The following is a 17,026-nucleotide window of genomic DNA, read 5'->3' as shown; positions in this document are numbered from 1 at the left end:
TATATTAAAATCCTTTGAATAAACAAGATTAGGGTAAACAACCCTACAGAAAAGTGGCAAAGACTTGAACAGGCTCTTCACATAAGAGGAAACTTAAGGGGTCACTATCCATGTAGGAAGATGCCAACTTTCTTGGTAACTGGGGAAATACGAACAGAAATCACTCTCAGATGTCACTCCACACCCTCATATCTTACGGTACTAAGACTGGCGAGGACGTAGAACAACAGGAGGTCCCACACACCACTGGTCTCCACCGGGGAAAGCACTGGAATTACCTAGGAGAACGGAGTGTGTGCACACCCTGCGACTCAGCAATTAAACTCTTACCCCCGGGAGTCTAGAGAAATGCTTACACATGGCACTTTGAGATGTATGAGGATATCCAAGAAGCCATAGTCACAGTAACACCACACCAGAAATAACTCAAATATCCCTCAAACTGTAGGATGGATAAACTGTGTCACTCTCGTAAACTAGAATAGTATACAGTAATGAAAACATACAAAACCCAGCTAACACTCACCGGGATGAATCTCCCAGGCATGTTAAGTGTAAGAGACAAGTCGTCATATAATACATACAGTGATATTCCATCTAAAATAAAGTTCAAAAACTGGCAAACCTAAATCTATTATTTAGAAATGCAAACATGAGTAGTAAAGCCTAAGAAATAAAGAAACAATTATTCTAGAAGTCAGGGTTAGTTCTGGGGGGAGCAGAGGGGATACAGTTGGGGAGGAAGACTTACTCATAGTTACATGGCTGTTCATTTTATTCTTTAAAATTCCCATGATTCTTTAAAATATAGATCAATGTTTTATATATTCCTCATTAAGAATACTTTTATAAGGGAAAAATTCCAGATGTCCTCGCTGAGCTCTCTCCCAGAACTCAGCCTTCAGTTCCTTCCCTCCTACGTCCATACCAGCATCAGATGCAGGCTCAGCCACCTGCATGGCATCAGACGGAGGTATAAACAAGGAAAAGCGCATCTCAGAGCACAAAATGCACATTTAACAGCACAGACTCTCCTCACCTCACGTAAAGAAAACACTGTGTGCATTTTAATACTGGCCATGATATTTCCAGGCCTTCCATGGTGGCTTTTGATGTTCATTGGCTTTTGTGCTTTAGTATTTGGAATAAGTTAGATTTTCATGATCCAGCGTCTCAAGTTCTGTTACTTGGTTTCTATAATTTTAAACAAATGCCTATACTCATTTTTGGCCCACCATCAAGACTGGAGTGAGTTTTGGAGGCACATACAAGAAATAAAAACGATGTATGAATTCTTAGCCAAAAATATTTATTTCCAGATATATTCTTATGTGCTTAAAGGCCTCAGGTTTATCTAAAAATTGAAACAACCGGTGCCTGGTGATTCCGGAAGCGGTCGGTGTGCTTGTGGGGGAGCTGGAGGGGGTGCCTGCTGGCTGCCAAGTCTAGCTCCTCCTCCAGCTCTGCTGCAAGAGACTCTATCGGTTGCTTGCTCGAGAATCTAGAGTGGCTCCCACAGCCTTCCTTGAGGTTGGCAAATACGTTTCATCTCCTTAACTGGTGGTAACCACAGGAAGCATTGTGAAGAAGGAGCCTGAGACCACCACAGGCTCAGGAGACGACAGGCCCACGACTGACGGGCAATGGTGCCACGGGTACAAGCGACGGGCACGTAGGAGGCAGAAGCCCCAGCACGTCAGGCTCAAACCACTCACTCTGCATCCCTTTACGCCAGGCATAAACTATCCCCTCAGCACCCATGTGTCTTCCACCATTCCCCAGGCAAATGATCAGGTAGATCCCTCATGATCTCTCCTCCATAACACATGCCAAACTCCCTCCCACCTCTACATCTCTGTCCATTACCTTCCCTTCCTGGAACTTCCTCCTGCTTGACTGATCCGTGACAGTGCAGCTGATGACACACTTCATCTGCAAGCCTTTCCAAATCACTCCAGGTGACTACAGACTTTCCTTTGCCTGAATTCTTTTGTCCTTTCTGTACCATAACATTCGGAGCTTTATTAAATATAGTCTTGTATTACCCGTTAGATATTTTCCTCCCATGTGTACTACTCTTGGCTTTCTAAATAGACTAAATAGCTCTATGGAAAATACTTTCTTCTCTTTTCTTGTACTTCCCATAGAGTGTTGCTGCACACAAAAAGAACCACCAAAAATTACTTGCTAATAATCAAATGATCAAAAACTGATAGGACCAATTTCCTTCCTCCTACCACACCCAAGTTTCACTTCTACCCCTAGATGTTCTTTTCTTGGACTACAACCTCTTCACTTCAGGAAGACTCTTGACTCACTGGGAGCAGCCCCACCAATCTCTCTCAGTGTTGCTCTTAGAGATACCAGAGCCTGGAGACCATGATTCCAAGAGGGGCACAAGGACACTCGGTCCCTGATTATCTCCTGGGCTGTATCTACAGGGTATGGGAGGAAACCTGGGCAGAGGGGGCTAGTGATAGAAGAGCCATTCCCAGTTCTTATAAGAGCCCGCCATCCCCCTCAGTAGAAGGTACCTCCCAATTTCCAAGCCCTTGCCTACATCATCACTTGGGTTGGGTAACTTCCTACTGCTACCATTTGCAAGAGAAAATATATTAAGCTTGAGGGGCCTTCTCCTCCACAATCCCTCCCTCACCCTTTCTGATTTACTCACAGCCCTAACACAACAGTGAGGTGTGGGATTCCAAGAAAAAGCCAGCGGGAGACCCCTAAGCTTGAAGAGCAGGTCAAATTAGAATTCATTAGGAGAAATCCAATGTCCAAATGACGAAGAAAGGCAGGAAGAGTTCCGAATTTGGGGAGGTCCAAGGGGATTTGTAGACAAGGTCAAGAGTTCAAAATCAGGAAAAGAAGGGGCACCTGGGTGGCTCAGTCAGTTAAGCATTTGCCTTCGGCTCAGGTCATGATCCCAGGGTCCTGGGATGGAGCCCCACATCAGGCTCCCTGCTCAGCGGGAAGCCTGCTTCTCCCTCTCCCACTCCCCCTGCCTGTGTTCCCTCTCTCGCTGTGTCTCTCTCTGTCAAATAAATAAATAAAATCTTAAAAAAAAATCAGGAAAAGAAGATCAAGCAAAAGAAACAGGCCTGGAATCTACTACGAGGTAGGAGTAGGGTGGAAGTAATTTCTACCAAGAAAGTACTTACTATGATGGCTACAGGTCAAGGCTTGGTTGTTAGGCTGATGGGGAAATGTGAAGGGGGAATTCTGGCTGGGATAGGATAGGATCTCCTCTCCTTCCTCTGACATCTGAAGGATCTTGCCCCCATTGCCAACTAAAGCAGATGGTTCTTCCTGAGATACTTGCAGCCCTTCTTATCAAGGTGCCACAGCCAGGTGACCCTAATCCCTTGCCCAAGCTAAAGGCAGCCAGCACAGCCTGGATATGAAGAAGTCCCACCGTTCCAGGAGGTGGCTGGGTACAAGGTGCTGGCCTAAGCAGGAGCCTGATATTAATCAGATGGAGACAAACTCAATCACATCTTTTCGTCTGGTGACTCTCAGTGTGAGATGCAAAAGAGAGGGGTCCAGAATATGGGAATGGCTTCTAAAAAGATGACAGGATGATGGGTCAGGGGTGCTGGATCCTGAAACCTGAAGAGCCACTGTTTCTATTCTCCCAAAGGTCAGGAGGGTGGGAGGGAGGCCCCGGAAGGTGTGGCCTGCACAGGCCTGGGTATATGCCCAACCAGGTTTTCTGCACCACCTCATTCTTCCCCATCATCAGCTCCTATCACCTAAGGCAATGCTTTTCCAAGGATGGCCTTCAGACAGCTTGTAAAAGGACCACTTTACAAAATGCATCTATCCCCAGCCTGCCGCTGCCTGTTGGATCAGAATCTCAGGAGCTAGGTTTCTGGAACCTCCATGATTCTTATGTTCATGGAACTCTTAAAACTACTGAAGCAAGGTGACCTATTTCTCTTTTTCTTTTCAAGACTCGTCTGCTCCAATTCTCTGCCAGGCCCAGGACAGGGCCATGCAGTCTCTTGTGGGCTCCCCAGACTTCCTGATAAGAAGGTTTCTTTTCTCTCTAGACCACAGGCCAAACCTGCCCTCCTTAGAGCCACCTGGAATGAGCCCCATGCCACACATTACTTGTTCAAAAACCCAGTGGCCCCCCATCCCTTGGCACTCATACCACCATCTCCTGCCATCCGAGAGAGGCAAATTGCACAGCTTCCTTTGTCGGCTCTGAGCTGCCCCCCACCCTTACAGTCCGCGGGCCTCTCAGGTCCTGCATGGTCAATTCAGCTGAGGCTCTCTTATTTTCTTTCAATTCTGTTTCTTTCTTTTTTTTTTTTTTTAAAGATTTTATTTATTTATTTGACAGACCGAGATACAGCGGGAGAGAGAGCACAAGCAGGGGGAGCAGGAGAGGGAGAAGGAGACTCCCTGCTGAGCAAGGAGCCTGATGCGGGGCTCGATCCCAGGACCCTGGGATCATGACCTGAGCTGAAGGCAGACGCTTAACAACTGAGCCACCCAGGCGCCCCTCTTTCAATTCTGTATGTCCCTAGAATGTCCCCAACTTTGCAATCCCTACCTCGGCATCAGCAGATGGTAGGGATCAGAGGGTAGGGAGATGGAGCCTCGTTTCTCAGGCCCCATCAGGAACTGCACACTCTCCTGCCTGGGAAGCTGTGATCAGAATTTTCTCCAAGGCACATCTTCACTGCCAGGAAGAAACATGTCAACCACGAGTACCTACTGTGTGCTCTATCTCCCCGGACTGTCCTATACACAGTATGGCCAATTCCAGTTTGCCTCCAGGCCTCAGATTTCACAGTAAATTGGGCACGAGGACATTTTGTCTAGAATTCAAGATATTCAGGGAAATCTCACAAAGATCAGATGCCTAATAAAACAAGCCAGAAGTCCTGAATTCACCTGACCAGGTGCCTTTGAATGCCTTTGACTCTGGGTAGTGTGGTCAGACCTTTGCACCACCTTCTAGAACACAGAAGAATATAAAACACAGTGACTGGATGGTTGGGCATCTCCTCTGTGAAGCACTTCTGTACACACATGCCTCAAGTGGGCTGAGTCAAGTTCACAGAGTTAATTCCATTCAAATTCCAGTATACTCTCAAAACACGCCAGGCATACCTCCTTTTACGGACCTACAAGCTTCCACGACCAAAGTCCATTAGAGGACACTGCCTCCACGTATGGACACGCTTACATGTGCATGTCAAATCTACACACTCTCCAACCCCCAGTGAAAAATAAAATATAGCTTTCTGGCAACTACAAAAGGGCAAAATGTTTTAGGATTAGAGTAAAAGAAGGTCAAGCTCTAAATAAGGTCTGGAGTATAGAGATTTGGCTGACTCCCCAGAAAAATCATAGCAGCAGGCACAATCTGGAGCAGCCAGATCGGCTGACCAAGAACTTGATTCCACTGCCATGGAAAGGTGTCAACAGCAGATGCTCACTAGGCCCTATCATTTACCAGCCTATTCCTGTCTAGCAGGGGGCAGTTTATACAAGGACTAATACACCAGGCTTCCCCTTCCCTGCTTTCCTAAATGGGAGTTTTAATATAGTTATCCCATTTTTCTTTTGCACATTGGGTTTGCTGGGGATGGTTAAATTCATCATTTGGCCCAGTGTGTTTATAAAATTTTCATCAGTCATATATAATATATATAACATGCATATATAGGAGTGTGTGTGTTTGTGTGTGTAATACATACATATAATATCCACATATATACCACTGTTCTATATTTACTTATTATTTTTATCTAAATCAACCTTTTGTTCATTCAATATTTTATTGAGATCATTGTAGACCCACCTGCAGTTATAAGAGAGAGATTCCTTGTACACTTTGTCCAGATTCCCCAAACTGTAACATTTTGCAAAACTATAGTATAACATCACAAATAGGATGCTGACGTTGATATACTCTGTCTTATTCAGGTTTCCCGTTTTACTGGTACTCATCTGTGTGTGTGTGTGTGTGTTTTAGGCTCTATAAAATGTTAACCCCTGTGCAGGTTCATGTGTCCCCCACCACAGAGAAGACACCAAGCAGTTCCAACATCACAAGGATCCCTGCTGTCACCCTAGTACAGCCACGCCCACTTTCCTCCCCTTCACCTGCCCACCATGTCACCCCTAACCAGACCCCAGCAGCCATTAATATGTCTTCTGTTTCTAAAATATTTTCATCTCAAAATCTCATATAAATGAAATAATACATGACGAACCCTCTGAGATCAGCTTTATTCACTCCACATAATTTCCCTAGAGGTTCATCCAAGTTGCCTGTAGCAGTTTGTTCCTTTTCACTGCTGCATACTATTCGTGGCGTGGATGCACCATGGTGTGGTGAGCTATTCACCTTTCAGAGGCTATCTGGGCTGATTGCAGTTTGGGGCTATTATTTAAAAAACAAAGCTGCCATGAATATTCATGTGCAGGTTTTGTGTGAATGTAAATTTTCATTTCTCTGGAATAAGTGCCCAAAGTATGATTGCTGGGCATATGGTAATTGCATATTTAGCTTTAAAAGAAACTGCCAAACTGTTTTCCAGAATGACTGTACCATTTTACATGCATACCAGCAACATATGAGTGCTCCAATCTGTCCACATCCTTGCCAGCATTAGGTGTTATCACTCTCTTATTTCAGCCATTCTAACAGGTCTGCTAATGATGCTGAACACCTTTTCATGCCTATGCTTACCATCTCTCTCTAGGGTGAAATGTACTTTGCCCCATCTTCAAATTAGATTTTTTTAACTAGTAAGTTGTGAGAGTTCTTTCTATAGCCTACATGCTAATCCTTTGTCAGATATATGGTTTGCAAATAATTTCTCCTAGCCTGCAGCTTGTTTTTCAAGATCTTCACACGGGCTTTCACAGAGCAAGTGTTTTCAATTTTGATGAGATCCAATTTATCAATTTTTCCTTATATGGGGTGAGCTTTTGATGTCAAGTCTCACAATTCTTTACCTAGCTGCAGATCCTCAAGATTTTCTCTTAGGAGATTTTCTAAAAGTTTTACAGTTTCACCTTTGACATTAAACTCTATGATTCATTCTAGAGTAATTGTTACATAAAGTGTGAGGTTTAGGTTGCAGTCTTCTCCCTTCTATGGATGTCCAATTACTCCAGTACCATTCATTGAAAAGGCTATCTTCCTCCACTGAATTACTTTTTCAAGTTTGTCAAAAATCAATTGAGCATATTTGTGTGGATTATTTATTCCTGGGCTCTCTATTCTGTTTCATTAATCTGTGTGTGTATTCCACTCATACCATACTGTCTTGATTACTGTAGCTATGTAGTAAGCCTTAAGAGAGGATAGAATGATTTCTTCCACTATATTCTTCTTTGTCAATATTGTTTTAGCTTTTCTAGTGCCTGTGATTTTCCATATAAATTTTAGGATAAGCTTGTTTATGTTTACAAAAAAAAAACCAAAAACAAACAAACCTTGTTAAAATCTTTTTTTTTTAAAGATTTTACTTATTTATTTGAGAGAGAGACAGACAGAGATAGCAAGAAGAGAGCATGAGTGGGGAGGAGAGGGAGAAGCAGGCTCCCACCAAGCAGGGAGCCTGACGTGGGGCTCGATCCTAGGACCCTGGGATCATGACCTGAGCTGAAGGCAGACACCCAACCGACTGAGCCACCCAGGTGCCCCAAAAGCCTTGTTAAAATCTTGATAGAGACTGCATTGAACCTATAGATCAATTTACAGAGAACTGACATCGTACTATGTTGAGACTTCCAACTCGTGAGCATGATATATCTCTCCATTGATTCAAGTCTTGTTTGGTTTCTTTCATCAGCATTTTATAATATTCAGCATACAGATCCCATACATGTTTTATTAAGTAGCTACCTAAGTATTTCATTTTCTTTGGAGCAACTGTAAAGAGTATTGTGTTTTCAATTTTAGTTTCTGCATATTCATTTTTAGATATAGAAATACAACTGATATTTCTATGTATATTGTACATCCAGAAACTTTGTTGAACCCACTTATCAGTTTTAGGAATTTTTTGGTATATCCCTTTGGAGTTTCCATGTAGATAATTATGTCATGTGTATAAATCAACTTTTTTAACAAATTGAAAAATATTTTATATCACTATCACAAATGGAACGCTAGTATCAACTGCCATAAAAATGTAATTCTAAAAAACGAATACAATTAAGACAAAATATAATTAAATTCCCCTAGAAACAGTTGTCCGCAGAGGCCCTCAACCTTAGGCCTGAATTATTGTGAGCTCTCTCTCTCTCTATTAAAGGGAGAAGAGCAAGTATAAAAATAGGTGTTGAAAATTTATTAGCCTCAAGTCATAGGAACATTCTACAGGATAGAACATACACCAAGCCATACAATAAACCTCAATACATTTAAAATAATTAAAACCATACAAAGTATATTTTCAAATTACAATGGAATTAAATTAGAAACCATCAACAGAAATTTGGGAAATTCACAAATAAGTGGAAATTAAACAATACACTACCAAATAAACAAAATGGGTCTGAAAATAAATTAGAAAAAACTTATTAGAATGAAAAACAAAAACAGAACAAACCAAAACTTATGGGATGCAGCTAAGGCAGTCCTTAGAGGTCAATTTATGGCTGTAGATGCCTAAATTAGAAAGGAAGATCTCAAATAAATATGCTAATCTTCCCCTTTGAAAAACTAGGAAAAAAGGCGCAAAGTAAACCCAAAGCAAACAGAAGGAAGGAAATAATGCACAGAGAGAAAATAAATGAAATAGAAAAAGAGTGGAAAGAAATCAGTGAAACTAAATGTTGGTTCTTTGCAAAGATCAACAAAACTGAAAACCTTCAGCTATACTGAACAAGAAATAAAAGAGGAGGCTAAAATTTCTAAAATCAGGAATGGAAGAGTAGACATCCCTACTGACCTTACGGAAATGCAAAGGATTGTAAGAGAACACTATGCACTACACAAACAAATGAGATAACTTAGATGAAATGAATAAGTTCCTAAAAATGCATAAATTATTCTAACTCAAGAAATAATAGAAAAGTTGAATATACCCATAGCAAGTAAAGAAATTGGATTAATATATAAAATCTTTCCACAAAGAAAAGCCTGGGTCCAGATGGCTTCACCGGTGATTTCATCAAACACTTAAAGAAGAGTTAACACCAATCTTTCACAAACTCTTCTGGGCAATAGAAAAGAAGGGAACACTTTTCAATTCATTCTACAAAATCTACTGCCTTGATATACCAACATCAAACAAAGACATCACAAAAAAATAAAAACTACAGACCAATATCTTCATGAATACAGAGATACAAATCCTCAACAAAATATGAGCAAACAGAACCCAGAAGCATATAAAAAGGATTATGCATCATGGCCAAGTGGGATTTGTCCCAGGAATGCAGGTGGTTTAACATTAGAAAATCAATTAATGTAATACACTATATTAACAGAATAAAGGACAAAAACCACATGATCATCTCAGAAGATGCAGGAAAAGCTTTTGACAAAATTCAACATTCATTCATGATTAAAAAAAAAAAACCCAACAAACTAGGAATGAAAGGCAACTTCCCCACGCTGATAAAGAGCATCTACATAACACGAACTGCCAACATCATAATAAGAATGACTAAATGCTTTGCCCCTAAGATCAGGAAGAAGACAATAATGTCCACTCTCACCATTTCTATTCAAATTGTACTGGAGGTTCTAGACAGGGTAATTAGACAAGAAAAAGAAATAAAAGGCACCCAGATTGGAAAGGAAGAAGTAAAACTGTTTTCACAGACAACATAATCTTGTATACACTAAAAAAGAACATACCATAAACTAAATTAACAAAACAATCCCATCCACAATAGCATCGAGAATAATCAAACACTTAGGAACAAGTATAGGAAAAGAAATGCAAAACTTGTACACTGACAACTATAAGACATGGGCAAAAGAAACTAAAGAAGACCTAAATAAAATGGAAAGGTATCTCATATTCATGGATCAGAAAACAATATTGTTAAGATGCCAATAATCCCCACATTATTCTAAAGATTCAACACATTCTCTATTAAAATCCCAGTTGCTTTTTTGGGGGCAGAAATTGAGAAGAGGATCCTAAAGTTCACATGGAAATGCAAAAGGCTCAGAATAGTCAAACAGTCAAACAATCTTGAAAAGGAAAACTAAATTGGAGGCCTTATTATTCCCAATTTCAAACTTACAAAACTACAGCAATCAAAATCATTTGGCATTAGCATAAGGATGTATAGATCAACTGAATAGAATTAAGATCCCAAAATAAGACTTACATTTATGGTCAACTAATTTTTGACAAAAGTGCCAAAACAAATTCAATGGGAAAAAGGTTGTCTTTTCAACAAATAGTGCTGGGAATTAGATATCCACACAAAGATTAATTTGGACCCATACCTCATAACACACACAATAATTAACTCTAAATGGGTGACAGATATAAATGTAAGCTCTAAAATTATGAAACTCTTAGGAAGCATACAAGTAAATCTCTGTGATTTTAATTAGCCAATCACTTGAGCATAACAGATAAAAAGGGAAAAATCACAAATTGGACATTACACTTTTGCACTTCAAGAGACACAATAAAGACTACAAAGGGAACTCATGAAAAGGAAGAAAATATTTGCAAATCATATATCTGATAAGGGACTTGTATTTAGAATACATAAAGAACTCTTACAACTCAATAATAAAAAGACAAATAACTCAATTAAAAATTGGGCAGAGGATTTGAAGAGACATGTCTCCACAAAAGATATACAAATGGTCAATAAGCATATGAGAAGATGTTTAACATCATTAGTCATTAGAAAAATACAAACCAAAATCACACTGACACACCTTCATGCCCACTAGGATGGCAATAATGCAAAAGACAGATAATAACAGTGTTGGTTGAGAATGTAGAGAAATTGGAACTTCATACATTGCCAGTAGGGACATAAAATGGTGCAGCCACTGTTGAAAACAGTTGGGCAGTTCTTCAAATTGTTAAACACAAAGTTTCCACATGACCCAGAGATTTCACTCCTCATAATATACCCAAGAGAAACGAAAACATATGTCCACACAAAATTTGTCCACTATTGTTTATAACAGCAGTTTTTAAAGTGGCCAAGAAGTGGAAACAACTCAAATTTCAAGTTTCATTCAACTAGTGAATGAGAAAATAAAATGTGGTATATCTATACAATGAAATATTATTCTGCCCTAAAAATGAATGAAGTACTAGTGCACGCTACAACACAGAGGAATTTCAAAAACATTATGCTCAGTGAAAGAAGCCAGTCACAAAAGAGCACATAAGTGCATGATTTGATTTATACAAAACGTCCAGAAAAAGCAAATTTATAAAGACAAGAAGGTACATTAGTGGTTGCCAGGGGCTAGAAGCAGTTGGACATTGGGAGTGACTGTAAATTGGCATGCTCTTCGTACAGTGATGGATATGTTCTAAAATTAGATGTGATGATGACTGTACAACCTTATAATTGTACAAAAATTTATTGACCTGTACACTTAAAACAGGTGGATTTTATGGTTTCTAAATTAGTTTAGTGAAATATATTTCTAAATAAATTAAAATTTTAAATTATCTATTAATAAATATTTAAAAACTAAAAATTTACTAACATCCAACTGGTCTTTCTTTTTGACTTAATTGAACTGGTCTTCTTCACTGAGGTTGAAAAGAGGATTGCAAAGGGAGTCATTTCTTTGCTGCACGATTCAATAACAAGTAGCATCTAATACAACTTTGTGTGTAACTAAAGATATATACTCCACACTTGAAACCACAACTGCAGGATCTTGAGAAGTCACATGCAGACCTCACTGAGGCCAAACTAGAGAAGAAAGCGTACTACCCAGAAACATGAATTAGTGGGACAGTGGCCCCATGATGTGGCCACTAGATGTAGCACCTGGACTGTCTCCCACTGGGGATGGAGGGGCTGTGTATGAATTTATGGTTGAAAGGGAGATGGATGGATGGATGGATGGATGGATGGATGGATGGATGGTGTTAGCTGGGGCATTTTTGAAAACTACATATAGGCCCAGCAAATACTATACCAGTGCATGGAAGGCAAATTCCACCCTGAGACATGGTACGTCTATCTTCAGGTGTCTGTGGCCAAGCCAACATGTCACAGATATATTTGGTCTGGCCAAGCTGCGCTTTTCTAGGAGCTTCTCCCCCTTCAAGTCTACCTACCTTCCTACTCGCATCATGGTGATGGTGGGAAAAGTCATCTTGTGCCACCAACCAAATTCCCTCTCTTGGCCACAAATGTCTTGTCATGATATGGGGAAATCCTTCCATGGCAATTTAGACAAAAACAGAGAGAGTGCCAGAGACTAAAAATGGAACATATCAAATGCCAGTCAGGCAATCCTGCTTTTTTACCATGTGGATATCAGTACCTTCCAATTAAGTTCCCTTTTTCCCGAAAATAATTTAAGTGGGATTCAGTTCCACGTCACCAAGAATCTTAACTAATTCCAGTCAACTTTATATCATTGTCTGCTTAAATTCTAGCCCATCAGCTCTGCCACAATACAGAAGGCTTAGTACCTTTGAAGTCACACCTTTACTACAATTCAGTGGTGTCAGATGACCGCACATGCCCTCAGCAAAGACTGTTTCTACCCTCCCACCCCACCCCCTTCTGATGACAAAAGTTAAAGTGATTCTTTTGCAATTCTAGACAAGTAAGCTGTTTCAGGATTACAGTAAAGAACGAAGATCTGAAATAAGTCTGGGGAGTTTATAAAGATTTGTCCAGCCCCCAGAAAAACAAATGATTAAGTGGTGTTTATGGCTGTTATTATAAACCAACCCGATGCAATGTGATACAAAGCTTTTGAAATCCCAAAGAAACAGAGCAATTTGTCAAAGGCCATGTTAAGAGCTTTTGCAAGATCTATTTCCATTGTTTATCAAACTTTGGCTTAATCGTACTTGGATGAGCAAAACCTGAGACATGATGTCGTTGTCTTTATGAAGACCAACGACTGGAATTGCAGAGACTTAACCAGGGGGATGGAGATGATGCAAATTCACTATTCCTTTTTCATTGCATTTTTATTTAGTAAAAATAGCTAGCTTATCAGGCTGCATAAAGCTATCATTAAATCTCTAGTCCCTGTGGACTGGGTCCCTGCAAACCTCGTTCCAGGTAAAGAAAGGTCAACAATCCAGTGTCTCTGAGGGAAACCAAAGTGTTTCTATATGATACGTCACCTTCAGATCCTAGAACAAAATAGTGAGATTATATAGACCCGACTACACCCTTAAGTTAAAGTTAGAACTAAAACAAACACAGATGCTATGGGAAATGTTATAAATTCTAACTTTCCTTACCATATGAAAGTGTTATTAAAATGGCCATAGTTGTAATAATGTCAATAAGTAACAAAAAAGGTAACAACAAAAATAATAAAAGCATTTAACCCAAAGACCTCTAGAGTCAGGGATGTAACTGTGCTCCGTAGGGGAGATTTGGTTTTAATACCCACTCCTAGGTGATCCATCCAATTTGCATCTTCCTATTATTTTCCCTTAATTCTACTCTGGTTGAATACATACTACCTAGACCACCACAAATCAATGCCCGTCGATTAAATCATTATACTGAGAACAGACTTAACAACACAGGCATGACAGCTTTGTACATATAGACCTTCAGAGATGGAGGATATTCACTTCACCAAAAAATTTTTTAATGCATCTTACCTAATATCTGAGAGATCACACTTGTTTCCAGCAATAGCCATTACAATGTTTTCTGGACCATGCTCCTTCAGTTCTTTCACCCATTTCTTCAGAGTATGGAATGAATCCTAAACCCAAAATGTAAATCAATCAATCATTGGAAAGACCCATCAACACAGTATTTCAACCAAGTAGAAATATAAACCCAACCCAATTTAACAGAGTAAAGTATTTTTAGGAAACTCACATACATTAACATCCTACCCCCATCTTGGCACAAAACTTAATATTAGCTAAGTTACACTTAAATAGCCTGTAAAAGTTTCCTTTTCTAAAACTGAAACTTGACAAAGTTAAGAAAAGCATACTGGTAATTTTCTTCTATAAATAACATTAATTTAAAATGATAGCCTGACTCAACATGAAAAAGACTTAAGTCATAGAACTAGACATGTTCTATGCTTATTTCAGGAAAGAAAGAGAAAGAATACATACATACATATTCTCTCTCTCTTTCTCTCTCTCTCTCTCCCTGTCTCTCCCTCCCCCTCTCTCTTTTCCTCTTGTCCTGTTTTCCTTTCTGCCCTTCACTCACAACCCTCCTCCAGCAAACCAGTCAAGGTAGACACCACATTTAGGTAGAAGTGTTCGGGAATTCATGGATGGTAAGAGTGATGGATCATTGAACCAACAGTCCTGTGCGCTGAGTCAGCACTCCAGGAGTGGAAAAAAACAGCCAGCAAACCATTGCAGTTCCTTGATGAATAGCCTAGATCCTCAACATGATAACTAAAAATATGGTATACTATATATATGCAAATACACTATACATACATAAACATTATCCCTGACATTTTAAGTAGTGTGATTGAAACACTAATAGAAAATAAGCATTCCATAATTACAAAACATGCAGGACTTAAAAATAATTTTCCTCTTCCTGAAAACCTGACGTTCTGGAGAGCGGGACTGGCAGGCATGGCCTTGCCTCTACTAACAGACAGTCAATTTTAAAAATAAATGATCATTGTTGTTTATTTAATTTGGCCGATAAATTTGAAATTCTTCACTGCATATAGGTGAATAAACTCAATATATGGTGCTGATTATCCCTGGCTACCATGCTATGAAATCTCATTCCAGGCTACTGGCAAGACTCAAGCAGTCAAGTCTCTGCTTTGGTCTTTCTAAGAGAATCAACATAAAGGGCATTGAAATTTTAAAGGGCTTTTATTTTCTTACCTGTTTGGTAATATCATATACTATGACAGCTGCAGCAGATCCACGATAGTACATGGGAGCCAGTGAATGAAACTGTTTAAGAACAATGCATAGTTTTAAGCCAAAGTCAACACATTTTATGCAACTCCAAATTAAATACAAAATTTTCCTCCTACATTATCCCTATAGGATCCCTGAATTCCCCCTAGAATCTTCTCAGGAACCCTATCAGGCAATAAATTCTCCTCCTTGACCACACATGTGCTTGTGGCTGACAGACCATGAAATTCACTTTTAGGCAAAGGTCAAAAATAAATTTTATTTTAAATGTTCCTCTTCTATGAATTTTCTTTTCTCTACTGCTCATTACTTATCTAATACGACTGACTCAGGGCAATCTCATTAGAATTATTCAGTGGTAAGAAAAAGATGCTTGCCAAGGGGAGGACAAAAGGAGACTGACACAGATCACAAGACCCTTGCTGAGTCCTTAATGAGGGCCACTGAGCAAGGGCACCTCCGCATCCCGCCCTTAGCCTGCACAGCTGCTGTCCCTCAAAGGCACACGGTGACACAGACAAGCTCCATTCCAAAATGTGAGCAAAGCAAGACTCATTGGTCATTAGAATCCTTTATCCCAAAACAGGATAGATAATTATGCTGAGGATACATAGAGATTCCTTGTATATTTTGAAGAACAGATCTTTGGATATATTTGAAGACTATATCGTGGAAAGGTTTTGAAAGCTGAGAAGGAAGAGACAGCTCAACAGAAAAGTGGACAAAGGTTATACATAGATAAATCTGATAAATCTCTGCGGAAGAGACATAAATTGCCAATAAATATTTTTAAATATTCAATTACAGTAAAAGAAATGAAAATAAAAGCAACGAAGAGGCATGTATTAATTTACTAAATATCAAAAAGATTTATTATATCCATTGTTGGTTTGGATTTGGGCAGGGGGCCACTCTCACATGTTACATGGGAATGTATTTTAAGACCTTCTTGGGGCACCTGGGTGGCTCAGTCGGTTAAGCATCTGCCTTCTGCTCAGGTCATGATCCCGGGGTCCTGGGTTCCAGCCCCTCGTCAGGATCCCTGCTCAGTGGAGAGTCTGCTTCTCCCTTTCCCTCTGCCCCTCCCCGCTGCTTGTGTGTGTTCTCTCTCTCTCTTTCTCTCTCTCTCTTTCTCAAGCTCTCTGTCTCTCTCAAATATATAAATAAAATCTTTTAAAAAAGCCCTTCTTATAAAAAGATGCTCAACATCACTAATCTTCAGAGAAATGTAAATCAGAATCACAATGAGATATCACACCTGTTAGGATGGCTGTTATCAAAAAGGCAAAAGATAACTAATATTGGTGAGGATGTGGGAAAAAGGGAACCCCAATGCTCCATTGGGAATATAAATTGGTGCAGCCACTGTAGAAAAGAGTACAAAGGGTCCACAAAAAAACGCATAACTATATGATCCAGCAATTCCCCTTTTGGGTATATACCTAAAAGAAATGAAATCAAATACCTCAAAGAGATATCTGCACTTCCATGTTCATCACAGCCTTATTCACAATGCACAAGACATGGAAACAACCTAAGTGCCTACTGATGAATGAATGAATGAATGAATCAATGAATCAATCAATGAAGAAAATTTGGTGTGTGTATATACACAATGGAATATTATCCAGCATTTAAAAAGGAAATCCTGCCATTTGCAACAACATTTAGATTTGCAACATTTAGATTCAATGGATGAATCTAAAACACATTATGCCAAGTGAAATAGGCCAGATGTAGAAAGAAAAAAACTGCATGATCTCACTTATATATGGAATCTTAAAAAGTCAAATACTTAGAAGCAGAAAGTAGAAGGGTAGTTACCAGGAGCGGGGAAGGGGGGGGAGTTGGGGAGATGCTGGTGAAAGGGTACAAAGTTGCAGTTACAGGGGATGAATAAGTTCTAGAAATAGAATGGTTAATGATACTGTATTGAATCTGGAAATTTGCCAAAAGAGTAGATTTCAGGTGCTCTC

At 39.7% G+C, this 17,026-nt stretch overlaps 1 protein-coding gene across 2 annotated transcripts in view; it reads right to left on the bottom strand.

The window, feature by feature from the left end:
* Nucleotides 1-17,026, bottom strand: part of RAB31 (RAB31, member RAS oncogene family) — a 126,123-nt gene that overhangs the window by 30,453 nt on the left and 78,644 nt on the right. For both annotated transcript variants that reach the window (XM_036092479.2, XM_078060602.1), the window contains exons 4-5: nt 15,012-15,083; nt 13,791-13,897 (exon numbers count right to left, since the gene is read on the bottom strand). In XM_036092479.2, coding sequence (XP_035948372.1) covers nt 13,791-13,897; nt 15,012-15,083 — 179 coding nt within the window. The remainder of the gene's footprint in view (nt 1-13,790; nt 13,898-15,011; nt 15,084-17,026) is intronic.

This window comes from Halichoerus grypus, chromosome 13 (genome assembly GCF_964656455.1).
Source record: "Halichoerus grypus chromosome 13, mHalGry1.hap1.1, whole genome shotgun sequence".
Taxonomy (NCBI): domain Eukaryota; kingdom Metazoa; phylum Chordata; class Mammalia; order Carnivora; family Phocidae; genus Halichoerus; species Halichoerus grypus.
The sequence above is the reverse complement of the archived record's forward strand: the minus strand, read 5'-3'. Positions and strand labels throughout refer to the sequence as shown.